This window comes from Oncorhynchus kisutch, unplaced genomic scaffold (genome assembly GCF_002021735.2).
Source record: "Oncorhynchus kisutch isolate 150728-3 unplaced genomic scaffold, Okis_V2 scaffold735, whole genome shotgun sequence".
NCBI lineage: Eukaryota > Metazoa > Chordata > Actinopteri > Salmoniformes > Salmonidae > Oncorhynchus > Oncorhynchus kisutch.
The window spans coordinates 91,448-106,896 of NW_022262680.1; the positions used below are offsets into that span (position 1 = coordinate 91,448).

Here is a 15,449-nt window from a genome sequence, read left to right on the forward strand (position 1 = left end):
GTGAATGACATGTACCCATTGTGAATGACATGTACCCATTGTGAATGACATGATACATGTACCCATTGTGAATGACATGTACCCATTGTGAATGACATGTACCCATTGTGAATGACACGTACCCATTGTGAATGACATGTACCCATTGTGAATGACATGTACCCATTGTGAATGACATGTACCCATTGTGAATGACATGTACCCATTGTGAATGACATGTACCCATTGTGAATGACATGTACCCATTGTGAATGACATGTACCCATTGTGAATGACATGTACCCATTGTGAATGACATGTACCCATTGTGAATGACATGTACCCATTGTGAATGACATGTACCCATTGTGAATGACATGTACCCATTGTGAATGACACGTACCCATTGTGAATGACATGTACCCATTGTGAATGCCATGTACCCATTGTGAATGACATGTACCCATTGTGAATGACATGTACCCATTGTGAATGACATGTACCCATTGTGAATGACATGTACCCATTGTGAATGACATGTACCCATTGATTCTTAAAAGAACATCACTTTTATATGTGCCTCATCAGCCCAAAGTTCAACCCAAAATACAAGCTTGTTTTACTCCAATGTTGGTAGACAGAGTTAATGTAAACAAACACTGTATAGACTCTAAACATGGTTAAAACGATCAGGTTAGTCCCTGCATCCACAGCTCGGTCTACGAATTTGAGAGGAGGTACATTTCTCCAGCCCCGTCCCTCAGCTTCTTACCAAAACAGTACACTGTTATTGTTTCATCTGCAGATGGGCCCTTTTAAAGGGTAGAGCAGAACCAGTACCTGTACCAGGTATATTAGTAGAGCAGACCAGTACCTGTACCAGGTATATTAGTAGAGCAGACCAGTACCTGTACCAGGTGTATTAGTAGAGCAGACCAGTACCTGTACCAGGTCTATTAGTAGAGCAGACCAGTACCTGTACCAGGTCTATTAGTAGAGCAGACCAGTACCTGTACCAGGTCTATTAGTAGAGCAGACCAGTACCTGTACCAGGTCTATTAGTAGAGCAGACCAGTACCTGTACCAGGTCTATTAGTAGAGCAGACCAGTACCTGTACCAGGTCTATTAGTAGAGCAGACCAGTACCTGTACCAGGTCTATTAGTAGAGCAGACCAGTACCTGTACCAGGTATATTAGTAGAGCAGACCAGTACCTGTACCAGGTCTATTAGTAGAGCAGACCAGTTCCTGTACCAGGTATATTAGTAGAGCAGACCAGTTCCTGTACCAGGTATATTAGTAGAGCAGACCAGTACCTGTACCAGGTCTATTAGTAGAGCAGACCAGTTCCTGTACCAGGTATATTAGTAGAGCAGACCAGTTCCTGTACCAGGTCTATTAGTAGAGCAGACCAGTTCCTGTACCAGGTCTATTAGTAGAGCAGACCAGTACCTGTACCAGGTCTATTAGATTGTATCATGGGTGGAGGGGACCTGTACCAGGTCTATTAGATTGTATCAGGGATGGAGGGGACCTGTATCAGAGGTGGAGGGGACCTGTATCAGGTGTATTAGATTGTACCAGGGGTGGAGGGGACCTGTATCAGGTCTATTAGATTGTATCAGGGTTGGAGGGGACCTGTATCAGGTCTATTAGATTGTATCAGGGTTGGAGGGGACCTGTATCAGGTCTATTAGATTGTACCAGGGGTGGGGGGGACCTGTACCAGGTCTATTAGATTGTACCAGAGGTGGAGGGGACCTGTATCAGGTCTATTAGATTGTACCAGGGTTGGAGGGGACCTGTATCAGGTCTATTAGATTGTACCAGGGTTGGAGGGGGCCTGTATCAGGGTTGGAGGGGACCTGTATCAGGGGTGGAGGGGACCTGTATCAGGGGTGGAGGGGACCTGTATCAGGGGTGGAGGGGACCTGTACCAGGTCTATTAGATTTTATCAGGGGTGGAGGGGACCTGTATCAGGTCTATTAGATTGTATCATGGTTGGAGGGGACCTGTACCAGGTCTATTAGATTGTACCAGGGTTGGAGGGGACCTGTACCATGGTTGGAGGGGACCTGTATCAGGTATATTAGATTGTATCAGGGTTGGAGGGGACCTGTATCAGGTCTATTAGATTGTATCAGGGTTGGAGGGGACCTGTACCAGGGTTGGAGGGGACCTGTATCATGGTTGGAGGGGACCTGTATCAGGTATATTAGATTGTACCAGGGTTGGAGGGGACCTGTACCAGGGTTGGAGGGGACCTGTACCAGGGTTGGAGGGGACCTGTATCATGGTGCACTATCTAGGGAATGGGCTACGTCTGAAAAGGAACCCTATCTCCCTTGTTGAGGTATCAGGTATATTAGATTGTATCATGGTTGGAGGGGACCTGTACCAGGTCTATTAGATCGTATCAGGGGTGGAGGGGACCTGTACCAGGTATATTAGATTGTATCAGGGATGGAGGGAACCCTGGGCTCCCCAGTGGGGTAGCTTTCTAGGGCACTGCACCTCATCTCAGTGCAAGAGGCATCACTACAGTCCCTGGTTCCAATACTCTGTTACTGTCTCTCTTACTGTCTGTGTTACTCTGCCTGTGTTTCTTTGTTACTCTGCCTGTTTCTCTGTCTGTGTCTGTTTCTCTGTTACTCTTGTTACTCTGCCTGTTTCTCTGTCTGTCTGTGTTTCTCTGTTTCTCTGTCTGTGTTTCTCTGTTACTCTGTTTCTTTGTCTGTGTTACTCTGTCTGTGTTACTCTGTGTTTCTCTGTTACTCTCTCTGTTACTCTCTCTGTTACTCTGTCTGTGTTTCTCTGTTACTCTCTCTGTTACTCTGCCTGTGTTACTCTGCCTGTGTTACTCTGTTACCCTGCCTGTGTTACCCTGCCTGTGTTTCTCTGTTACCCTGCCTGTGTTTCTCTGTTACTCTGCCTGTGTTACTCTGTTACTCTGTCTGTGTTACTCTCTCTGTTACTCTGCCTGTGTTACTCTGTTACCCTGCCTGTGTTACCCTGCCTGTGTTTCTCTGTTACCCTGCCTGTGTTTCTCTGTTACCCTGCCTGTGTTTCTCTGTTATCCTGCCTGTGTTTCTCTGTTACCCTGCCTGTGTTACTCTGTTACTCTGCCTGTGTTTCTCTGTTACTCTGTCTGTGTTACTCTGTCTGTGTTACTCTGCCTGTTACTCTGTCTGTGTTACTCTGCCTGTGTTCCTCTGTCTGTTACTCTGTCTCTGTTACCCTACCTGTGTTTCTCTGTTACCCTGCCTGTGTTTCTCTGTTACTCTGCCTGTGTTACTCTGCCTGTGTTACTCTGTTACCCTGCCTGTGTTACCCTGCCTGTGTTTCTCTGTTACCCTGCCTGTGTTTCTCTGTTACTCTGCCTGTGTTACTCTGTTACTCTGTCTGTGTTACTCTCTCTGTTACTCTGCCTGTGTTACTCTGTTACCCTGCCTGTGTTACCCTGCCTGTGTTTCTCTGTTACCCTGCCTGTGTTTCTCTGTTACCCTGCCTGTGTTTCTCTGTTACCCTGCCTGTGTTTCTCTGTTATCCTGCCTGTGTTTCTCTGTTACCCTGCCTGTGTTACTCTGTTACTCTGCCTGTGTTTCTCTGTTACTCTGTCTGTGTTACTCTGTCTGTTACTCTGTCTCTGTTACCCTGCCTGTGTTTCTCTGTTACCCTGCCTGTGTTTCTCTGTTACCCTGCCTGTGTTTCTCTGTTACCCTGCCTGTGTTTCTCTGTTACTCTGCCTGTGTTACTCTGTTACTCTGCCTGTGTTACTCTGTTACCCTGCATGTGTTACCCTGCCTGTGTTTCTCTGTTTCCCTGCCTGTGTTACTCTGTTACTCTGCCTGTGTTACTCTGTTACTCTGCCTGTGTTACTCTGTTACCCTGCCTGTGTTACCCTGCCTGTGTTTCTCTGTTACCCTGCCTGTGTTACTCTGCCTGTTACTCTGTCTGTGTTTGTGTTACTCTGTCTCTGTTACTGTCTCTGTTACTGTCTGTGTTACTGTCTGTGTTACTGTCTCTGTTACTCTGTCTCTGTTACTGTCTCTGTTACTGTCTCTGTTACTGTCTCTGTTACTGTCTCTGTTACACTGTCTCTGTTACTGTCTCTGTTACTGTGTCTGTTACACTGTCTCTGTTACTGTCTCTGTTACTCTGTCTCTGTTACTGTCTCTGTTACTGTCTCTGTTACACTGTCTCTGTTACTGTCTCTGTTACACTGTCTCTGTTACTGTCTCTGTTACACTGTCTCTGTTACTGTCTCTGTTACTCTGTCTCTGTTACTGTCTCTGTTACTCTGTCTCTGTTACTGTGTCTGTTACACTGTCTCTGTTACTGTCTCTGTTACTCTGTCTCTGTTACTGTCTCTGTTACTGTCTCTGTTACTGTCTCTGTTACTCTGTCTCTGTTACTGTCTCTGTTACTGTCTCTGTTACTGTCTCTGTTACTGTGTCTGTTACTGTCTCTGTTACTGTCTCTGTTACTGTGTCTGTTACTGTGTCTGTTACTGTGTCTGTTACTGTCTCTGTTACTGTCTCTGTTACTGTCTCTGTTACTCTGTCTCTGTTACTGTCTCTGTTACTGTCTCTGTTACTGTCTCTGTTACTGTCTCTGTTACTGTCTCTGTCTCTCCAGCTGAACCCTGACCCTTACTAGCTGGGGTTCCACCCTGTTGACGTGAGCTGAAAGGGATGTTGAATAGTGAAGAGATAACAGTAGGATTACTGTTTGTTGCTGTGTTAAAGGCAAGTCCATCTATCAGTGTATATTTCTATAGCACTTTCAACTGATACGGTTGTCACCAAGTGCTTGACGTTGGGCTTATGAGTCCCTTTGTTTTGTGGAATGGTTAAATGGTTTATTAAATCAAGATGTATTGTGTTCTCTATTCATCTTACAGATCAGTCAGATGCTCGGAAATCAGATGAGGTTTGGCGTACGAGAGCCAATAGGCCTCAGGTAAGACCGGAGATTGTATATAACAAACATCTCAGAGTAAGATTCCTGATCTACTGTAGTCATTGGTCCTCAGGTCAGAACAGAGATTGTATGTATCAAACATCTCAGAGTAAGATTCCTGATCTACTGTAGTGATTAGGCCTCAGGTAAGACCGGAGATTGTATATAACAAACATCTCAGAGTAAGATTCCTGATCTAGGATCAGCCCCCCTGAAGTGTATTGATCATAGTGTTATAGTCTAAGGTAATGAAGTGTGTTTTATCACAGTGGTATAGTCTAAGGTAATGAAGTTGTATAGGGGTTTAGTCTAAGGTAATGAAGTGGTATAGTGGTATAGTCTAAGGTAATATAGTGGTATAGTGGTATAGTCTAAGGTAATGAAGTGGTATAGTGGTATAGTCTAAGGTAATATAGTGGTATAGTGGTATAGTCTAAGGTAATCAAGTGGTATAGTGGTATAGTCTAAGGTAATGAAGTGGTATAGTGGTATAGTCTAAGGTAATATAGTGGTATAGTCTAAGGTAATGAAGTGGTATAGTGATATAGTCTAAGGTATTGAAGTGGTATAGTGGTATAGTCTAAGGTAATATAGTGGTATAGTGGTATAGTCTAAGGTAATGAAGTGGTATAGTGGTATAGTCTAAGGTAATATAGTGGTATAGTCTAAGGTATTGAAGTGGTATAGTGGTATAGTCTAAGGTAATGAAGTGGTATAGTGGTATAGTCTAAGGTATTGAAGTGGTATAGTGGTATAGTCTAAGGTATTGAAGTGGTATAGTCTAAGGTAATGAAGTGGTATAGTGGTTTAGTCTAAGGTAATGAAGTGGTATAGTGGTTTAGTCTAAGGCAGGGTGGGCAAACCTTTTGGCTCAAGGGCCACATTGACTTTTTGAAACCAATTGAAGGGCCACATACTACATACAGTGGGGCAAAAAAGTATTTAGTCAGCCACTAATTGTGCAAGTTCTCCCACTTAAAAAGATGAGAGGCCTGTAATTTTCATCATAGGTACACTTCAACTATGACAGACAAAATTAGGGAAAAAAATCCAGAAAATCACATTGTAGGATTTGTAATGAATTTATTTGCAAATTATGGTGGAAAATAAGCATCTTAAGGTCCTGGAGTGGCCCAGCCAGTCTCCAGACCTGAACCCAATTGAACATCTTTGGAGGGAGCTGAAAGTCCATATTGCCCAGCGACAGCCCCGAAACCTGATGGATCTGGAGAAGGTTTGTATGGAGGAAGGGGTCAAAATCCCTGCTGCAGTGTGTGCAAACCTGGTCAAGAACTACAGGAAAAGTATGATCTCTGTAATTACAAACTAAGATTTCTGTACCAAATACTTATGTCATGCAATAAAATGCAAATTAATTACTTAAAAATCATACAATGTGATTTTCTGGATTTTAGTTTTAGATTCCGTCTCTCACAGTTGAAGTGTACCTATGATAGAAATTACAGACCTCTACATGCTTTGTAAGTAGGAAAACCTGCAAAATCGGCAGTGTATCAAATACTTGTTCTCCCCACTGTAATACAGTGAAGAAATATCAATATTTCTTCTTTTACTTTGTCTTTTATAATCTTTTTAGTAGCCCAATGTTTTTACCGGTTAGATTTGGTGATCCATCTGTTGTGACATTTGTCAGTTTTCACCACGGCAGTTTTTCACATATCTATCAATGATAAATCATTCGTGGCAGTTTGGTTTCTCCTCTGAAGAACACGGAACGCGCATGGACCTAGAGATTACGCAATAATTTCGACGGAGGACACCGGGCGGACACCTGGTAAATGTAGTCTCTTATGGTCAATCTTCCAATGATATGCCTACAAATATGTCACAATGCTGCAGACACCTTGGGGAAACGACAGAAAGTGCAGGCTCATTCCTGGCGCATTCACAGCCATATAAGGAGACATTGGAACACAGGGCATTCAGAATCTGGACCATTTCCTGTATGAAATTTCATCTTGGTTTCGCCTGTAGCATTAGTTCTGGGGCACTCACAGATAATATCTTTGCAGTTTTGGAAACGTCAGAGTTTTTTCTTTCCAAAGCTGTCAATTATATGGATAGTCGAGCATCTTTTCGTGACAAAATATCTTGTTTAAAACGGGAACGTTTTTATCCAAAAATTACAAGAGCGTCCCCTATCTCGAAGAAGTTTTTAAGCGGAGCGGTGTCTCTGATGTCACTACTCTCATACATATCTCATCAAAGCCATCTGCTTTCCTTTCTTTCTTTCTTCAACTCGGAGATGAGCTCCTCCCTTATCACTGCCACGCGCGCCTGGTGATGGTTCTGCGTGATAAACTTAATTTTCTCCAATTGGCTTTTTCTCTCAGGACAAAATTATACCAGCAGTCTCCACCACAAACTCCCCTTCAGTAAAAGGTTTGCTATACTATATTTGTATGTGCCGCTACGTAGGTTGCCTTAGTTACGGAGGCTGGAGGAGAGCACCGTTTAAGTAACGGGATTTTGTTGGGCCTTTACGTTTGTGGCTAGTTTTGGCTATTTCCTGGCTAGTTCCTGAGAGGACAGATAGCTAGCGTAGTTAGCATGCTTGCTTGAAAAATGACGATTTGAGATTATATTCTTTAAAAACGGCAACACTTTCTTGGCATATCAGACGTGTACACTGCAGCAGGGATTTTGGCCCCCTCCTCCATACAAACCTTCTCCAGATCCATCAGGTTTCGGGGCTGTCGCTGGGAAATACGGACTTTCAGCTCCCTCCAAAGACGCGCGCCTTATGTCCAATATTAGTAAAAATAAAATAAAAAGATTTTTAAAATGTTGCTGTCCATTTTTCTTTAAATAAACAACATTCAGAGTCCAATTTTCGCAGCACTTATTTTTCACATCAAAAGTCAAGCAATGAAGTGGCCACGATGACTGAGTGCATTCTGAATCTGACTGTAGGCTGAAATACAGCGCACGTTACCAGGCTACAGCGCCATCTATTGGAGGATGTTTGTATATCATGGAATGAGTCATTTTAGGCCAAAAATCTTAACTCAAATATAATCATATTTAATACATTTTTTTAAATGTCTCGCCGGCCGTACACCCCCCCTACTAAGGTAATGGAAAGTGTACACATCAAAGCGTGAGTGATGGAGAAGCAGGACATGAAAAGAAAATGAATGTCCACTGACTCCAGGCCCAATGCCACCCTATTCCATATATAGTGCACTACTTCAGACCTGGACCCAAAGGGACTATGTAGGGTATAGGATTCCATTTGGGATGCCGCCAGTGTTTACTGCTCTCAGCTGCCAGACATAAAAAGGTGTTGTGATCTTTACAGAAGATTCATTATACAGACAGGTTGCAGACATTAGATTTACTCTCTCATTTAGTTCCTTCTCACCATCTGTGTCCCAAATCGCACCCTATTCCCTATATAGTGCACTACTTTCTTTTTGTTGACAAGAACCCTGTTCAAAAGTAGTGTACTTAATAAGGGGATAGGTGTGCCATTTGGTAGGCTTACATTCTCTACCAGTAGGCCCTTTCATATGGTTGTTGTAGTGTGAAGAGAATAGGATCCTTATAGAACCATCAACAGAATATAGAATCCTTATAGAACCATCAACAGAATATAGGATCCTTATAGAACCATCAACAGAATATAGGATCTTTATTAGAACCATCAGACAGAATATAGTATCCTTATAGAACCATCAACAGAATATAGGATCCTTATAGAACCATCAGACAGAATATAGGATCCTTATAGAACCATCAGACAGAATATAGTATCCTTATAGAACCATCAACAGAATATAGGATCCTTATAGAACCATCAACAGAATATAGGATCCTTATAGAACCATCAACAGAATGTAGGATCCTTATAGAACCATCAGACAGAATATAGGATCCTAATAGAACCATCAGACAGAATATAGGATCTTTATTAGAACCATCAGACAGAATATAGTATCCTTATAGAACCATCAACAGAATATAGGATCCTTATAGAACCATCAGACAGAATATAGGATCCTTATAGAGCCATCAACAGAATATAGGATCCTTATAGAGCCATCAACAGAATATAGGATCCTTATAGAACCATCAGACAGAATATAGGATCCTTATAGAACCATCAACAGAATATAGGATCCTTATAGAACCATCAGACAGAATATAGGATCCTTATAGAACCATCAGACAGAATATAGGATCCTTATAGAACCATCAGACAGAATATAGGATCTTTATTAGAACCATCAGACAGAATATAGTATCCTTATAGAACCATCAACAGAATATAGGATCCTTATAGAACCATCAGACAGAATATAGGATCCTTATAGAACCATCAACAGAATATAGGATCCTTATAGAACCATCAACAGAATATAGGATCCTTATAGAACCATCAACAGAATATAGGATCCTTATAGAACCATCAACAGAATATAGGATCCTTATAGAACCATCAACAGAATATAGGATCCTTATAGAACCATCAACAGAATATAGGATCCTTATAGAACCATCAAAAGAATATAGGATCCTTATAGAACCATCAACAGACAGAATATAGAATGCTTATAGAACCATCAACAGAATATAGGATCCTTATAGAACCATCAACAGAATATATAATCTTTATAGAACCATCAACAGAATATAGGATCCTTATAGAACCATCAACAGAATATAGGATCCTTATAGAACCATCAACAGAATATAGGATCCTTATAGAACCATCAACAGAATATAGAATCCTTATAGAACCATCAACAGAATATAGGATCCTTATAGAACCATCAACAGAATATAGGATCTTTATTAGAACCATCATCAGAATATAGGATCCCTATAGAACCATCAGACAGAATATAGTATCCTTATAGAACCATCAACAGAATATATGATCCTTATAGAACCATCAGACAGAATATAGGATCCTTATAGAACCATCAACAGAATATAGGATCCTTATAGAACCATCAACAGAATATAGGATCTTTATTAGAACCATCATCAGAATATAGGATCCCTATAGAACCATCAGACAGAATATAGTATCCTTATAGAACCATCAACAGAATATAGGATCCTTATAGAACCATCAACAGAATATAGGATCCTTCTAAAACCATCAACAGAATATAGGATCCTTATAGAACCATCAACAGAATATAGGATCCTTATAAAACCATCAACAGAATATAGGATCCTTACAGAACCATCAACAGAATATATGATCCTTATAAAACCATCAACAGAATATATGATCCTTAAAAAACCATCACAGAATATAGGATCCTTATAGAAGCATCAACAGAATATAGGATCCTTATAGAACCATCAACAGAATATAGAATCCTTATAGAACCATCAACAGACAGAATATACAATGCTTATAGAACCATCAGACAGAATATAGGATCCCTATAGAACCATCAGACAGAATATAGAATCCTTATAGAACCATCAGACAGAATATAGGATCCCTATAGAACCATCAGACAGAATATAGAATCCTTATTGAACCATCAGACAGAATATAGAATCCTTATAGAACCATCAACAGACAGAATATAGAATCCTTATTGAACCATCAACAGACAGAATATACAATGCTTATAGAACCATCAGACAGAATATAGGATCCCTATAGAACCATCAGACAGAATATAGAATCCTTATTGAACCATCAGACAGAATATAGAATCCTTATAGAACCATCAACAGACAGAATATAGAATCCTTATTGAACCATCAACAGACAGAATATACAATGCTTATAGAACCATCAGACAGAATATAGGATCCCTATAGAACCATCAGACAGAATATAGAATCCTTATAGAACCATCAACAGACAGAATATACAATGCTTATAGAACCATCAGACAGAATATAGAATCCTTATAGAACCATCAACAGACAGAATATTCAGTAGTTACTTCCTGTTGCCTATTTGATATGATCGTTGTACTGTGGGAGAATACAGGATGAAGTACAGGCAGCTGGATCAGTCTCTCTCTCTGTCTGCGTCCTGAATGGCCCAACGGATTCCCATTGTTCTCTGAGCTCTGTCTAGTGTGTTTCTGATGATCAATATCTGTGTTTATTCCTCTCCTGTGTTTATGATCAATACAATTTATTTATGTCTTTCTTCTGTGTTTTTTTTCTTCTAGGATATGGATTCTCATGTCTGCTGTTCTGTTCACAACCATAGCCTTAATAGTAAGTACTGGACTAAACCATAGCCTTAATAGTAAGTACTGGACTAAACCATAGCCTTAATAGTAAGTACTGGACTAAACCATAGCCTTAATAGTAAGTACTGGACTAAACCATAGCCTTAATAGTAAGTACTGGACTAAACCATAGCCTTAATAGTAAGTACTGGACTAAACCATAGCCTTAATAGTAAGTACTGGACTAAACCATAGCCTTAATAGTAAGTACTGGACTAAACCATAGCCTTAATAGTAAGTACTGGACTAAACCATAGCCTTAATAGTAAGTACTGGACTAAACCATAGCCTTAATAGTAAGTACTGGACTAAACCATAGCCTTAATAGTAAGTACTGGACTAAACCATAGCCTTAATAGTAAGTACTGGACTAAACCATTGCCTTAATAGTAAGTACTGGACTAAACCATAGCCTTAATAGTAAGTACTGGACTAAACCATAGCCTTAATAGTAAGTACTGGACTAAACCATAGCCTTAATAGTAAGTACTGGACTAAACCATAGCCTTAATAGTAAGTACTGGACTAAACCATAGCCTTAATAGTAAGTACTGGACTAAACCATAGCCTTAATAGTAAGTACTGGACTAAACCATAGCCTTAATAGTAAGTACTGGACTAAACCATAGCCTTAATAGTAAGTACTGGACTAAACCATAGCCTTAATAGTAAGTAGTGTACACTAGTCAACTGGACTAAACCATAGCCTTAGTAGTGTACACTAGTCAACTGGACTCTGCTGTACTGTATAGAAATCTCCCAGTCCAATTCCTTTGATAGCATGGTTCCATCTTGGTCCTTGGGAATGGACAGGGTGTGCAGGCTTGTTCTCCAGCCCCACACTAACAACAACATCATCTGATTTGACTCATCAAGGGCTTGTTGATGAGTTGAATCAGGAGTGTTGTTACCTGGTTGGGGGGAAAAGCCTGTAACCCCGGTGAACCCAGAACCAGGACAGAAGACACTACTGCTGGATGGGTTGTCAGGTGTCTCTGGGTCTATCAAAAGCCTTATTATACCATGTTGTTATTATTTTACTGCATCTGTAACACTGAGCTCTTCTTCTCTCTCCCCCCTCTCTCTCTCCTCCCTCTCTCTCTCTCTCTCTCCCGCGCTCTCTCTCTTCCTCTCTCTCCCACCCCTCTCTCTCCCACCTCTCTCTCTCTCCCACCTCTCTCTCTCCTCCCTCTCTCTCCCGCTCTCCTGCGCTCTCTCTCTTCTTCTCTCTCCCACCTCTCTCTCCTCCCTCTCTCTCTCTCCCACCTCTCTCTCCCCCGCTCTCCTGCGCTCTCTCTTCCTCTCTCCCACCCCTCTCTCCCCCTCGCTCCCCTCTCTCTCTCCCCCCTCTCTCTCTCCCGCTCTCTCTCTCTCTCCTCCCTCTCTCTCTCCCGCTCTCCTGCGCTCTCTCTCTCCCGCTCTCCTGCGCTCTCTCTCTTCCTCTCTCTCCCACCCCTCTCTCCCCCTCGCTCCCCTCTCTCTCTCTGTCTCTCTCTTCCTCTCTCTCCTCCCTCTCTCTCTCCCCCCTCTCTCTCTCCCGCTCTCTCTCTCTCCTCCCTCTCTCTCTCCTGCTCTCCTGCGCTCTCTTCTTCTCTCCCACCTCTCTCTCCTCCCTCTCTCCCGCTCTCCTGCGCTCTCTCTCTTCCTCTCTCTCCCACCCCTCTCTCCCCCTCGCTCCCCTCTCTCTCTCTCTCCCTCTCTCAAATCAAATCTCTCTCTCTCCCACTATTGCGCTCTCTCTCTCCCTCTCTCTCCTCCCTCTCTCTCCCATCTATTTTCCCTCTCTCTCCCACCTCTCTTTCCCCTCTCTCTCCCTCTCTCTCGCACCTCTCTTTACCCTCTCTCCCTCTCTCGCACCTCTCTTTACCCTCTCTCTCTCTCTCTCAAATCAAATCTCTCTATCCCACTCTTGCGCTCTCTCTCTCTCTCCCTCTCTCTCCCACCTCTCTTTCCCCTCTCTCTCTCCCTCTCTCTCCCCTCTCTCTTTCTCTCTCTCTCTCTTCCTCCCTGTCTGTCTCTACAGGCTCTAGTGTTCCCCAGTCAGCTCTATGAGTTTGTGTTTGAGCTCAGGACCACCAGGATCTCCATCAGACTCTATGGAGGAGCACTACTCAGTAAGGGCTGTCTACTGTGACAGTATCAAACTCTAGGGAGGAGGAGCACTACTCAGTAAGGGCTGTCTACTGTGACAGTATCAGACTCTAGGGAGGAGGAGCACTACTCAGTAAGGGCTGTCTACTGTGACAGTATCAGACTCTAGGGATGAGGAGCACTACTCAGTAAGGGCTGTCTACTGTGACAGTATCAGACTCTAGGGAGGAGGAGCACTACTCAGTAAGTGCTGTCTACTGTGACAGTATCAGACTCTAGGGAGGAGGAGCACTACTCAGTAAGGGCTGTCTACTGTGACAATATCAGACTCCAGGGAGGAGGAGCACTACTCAGTAAAGGCTGTCTACTGTGACAGTATCAGACTCTAGGGAGGAGGAGCACTACTCAGTAAGGGTAGTAAGGGCTGTCTACTGTGACAGTATCAGACTCTAGGGAGGAGGAGCACTACTCAGTAAGGGTAGTAAGGGCTGTCTACTGTGACAGTATCAGACTCTAGGGAGGAGGAGCACTACTCCGTAAGGGCTGTCTACTGTGACAGTATCAGACTCCAGGGAGGAGGAGCACTACTCAGTGAGGGCTGTCTACTGTGACAGTATCAGACTCTAGGGAGGAGGAGCACTACTCAGTAAGGGTAGTAAGGGCTGTCTACTGTGACAGTATCAGACTCTAGGGAGGAGGAGCACTACTCAGTAAGGGCTGTCTACTGTGACAGTATCGGACTCTAGGGAGGAGGAGCACTACTCAGTAAGGGCTGTCTACTCTGACAGTATCAGACTCTAGGGAGGAGGAGCACTACTCAGTAAGGGCTGTCTACTCTGGCAGTGTCAGACTCTAGGGAGGAGGAGCACTACTCAGTAAGGGTAGTAAGGGCTGTCTACTGTGACTTCTCTGCCAAGGAAACCGCTCCGTCTCACCAGCTATTAATGATTTAACATCTGTACTTCTTAATATTTAATGGTCCTGTCGAGTTCCTGACTAACTCCTCTAGGGTAGAGAACACTTGTTGTTGATGAACAGTGTTAAAGTGAGGACATGAAGCAATGCATTCTGGATCCTGTAGTTCGTGTTGAGAGACTTGTTGGTCCAGAAAGAGGCACCAGGTATGATGAGAGGACAGCATTCAGATGTCTAGAGGGGGTTTTCCAGCCGGTAAAGAAACGCATCTATTTAACTGGGTTGAAAAGACCGCCTGCTATATAAACCTTATTCAATTATACATCAAACATGTTCATTTCCAGATCACAATGAGAATACATTATTTCATGGAATCTCACTTTGTGTCTCCTTTTAGATGGAACAGGTAGGACCAGAACCAGCTAAATAACAGGTAGGACCAGAACCAGCTAAATAACAGGTAGGACCAGCTGAGGGCTTACCTAGCTAAATAACAGGTAGGACCAGCTGAGGGCTTCCCTAGCTAAATAACAGGTAGGACCAGCTGAGGGCTTACCTAGCTAAATAACAGGTAGGACCAGAACCAGCTAAGGGTTTACCTAGCGTAATAACAGGTAGGACCAGCTGAGGGCTTACCTAGCTAAATAACAGGTAGGACCAGCTGAGGGTTTACCTAGCTAAATAACAGGTAGGACCAGCTGAGGGCTTACCTAGCTAAATAACAGGTAGGACCAGCTGAGGACTTACCTAGCTAAATAACAGGTAGGACCAGCTGAGGGTTTACCTAGCTGAATAACAGGTAGGACCAGCTGAGGGCTTACCTAGCTAAATAACAGGTAGGACCAGAACCAGCTGAGGGTTTACCTAGCTAAATAACAGGTAGGACCAGCTGAGGGCTTACCTAGCTAAATAACAGGTAGGACCAGAACCAGCTGAGGGCTTACCTAGCTAAATAACAGGTAGGACCAGCTGAGGGTTTACCTAGCGTAATAACAGGTAGGACCAGAACCAGCTGAGGGTTTACCTAGCTAAATAACAGGTAGGACCAGCTGAGGGCTTACCTAGCTAAATAACAGGTAGGACCAGAACCAGCTGAGGGTTTACCTAGCGTAATAACAGGTAGGACCAGCTGAGGGCTTACCTAGCTAAATAACAGGTAGGACCAGAACCAGCTGAGGACTTACCTAGCTATATAACAGGTAGGACCAGCTGAGGGTTTACCTAGCTAAATAACAGGTAGGGCCAGCTGAGGGCTTACCTAG

The 15,449-nt window shown here is 43.0% G+C and overlaps 1 protein-coding gene across 3 annotated transcripts in view; it reads left to right on the plus strand.

Moving 5' to 3' along the window:
* The window catches only part of LOC116361729 (tumor protein p53-inducible protein 11-like), a 76,495-nt gene that overhangs the window by 41,748 nt on the left and 19,298 nt on the right, over positions 1 to 15,449 (plus strand). For 2 of the 3 annotated variants that reach the window (XM_031816047.1, XM_031816048.1), the window contains 4 exons: positions 4,884 to 4,942; positions 11,119 to 11,167; positions 13,205 to 13,295; positions 14,585 to 14,593. In XM_031816047.1, coding sequence (XP_031671907.1) covers positions 4,884 to 4,942; positions 11,119 to 11,167; positions 13,205 to 13,295; positions 14,585 to 14,593 — 208 coding nt within the window. The remainder of the gene's footprint in view (positions 1 to 4,883; positions 4,943 to 11,118; positions 11,168 to 13,204; positions 13,296 to 14,584; positions 14,594 to 15,449) is intronic. The other variant, XM_031816049.1, reaches the window with a different exon arrangement.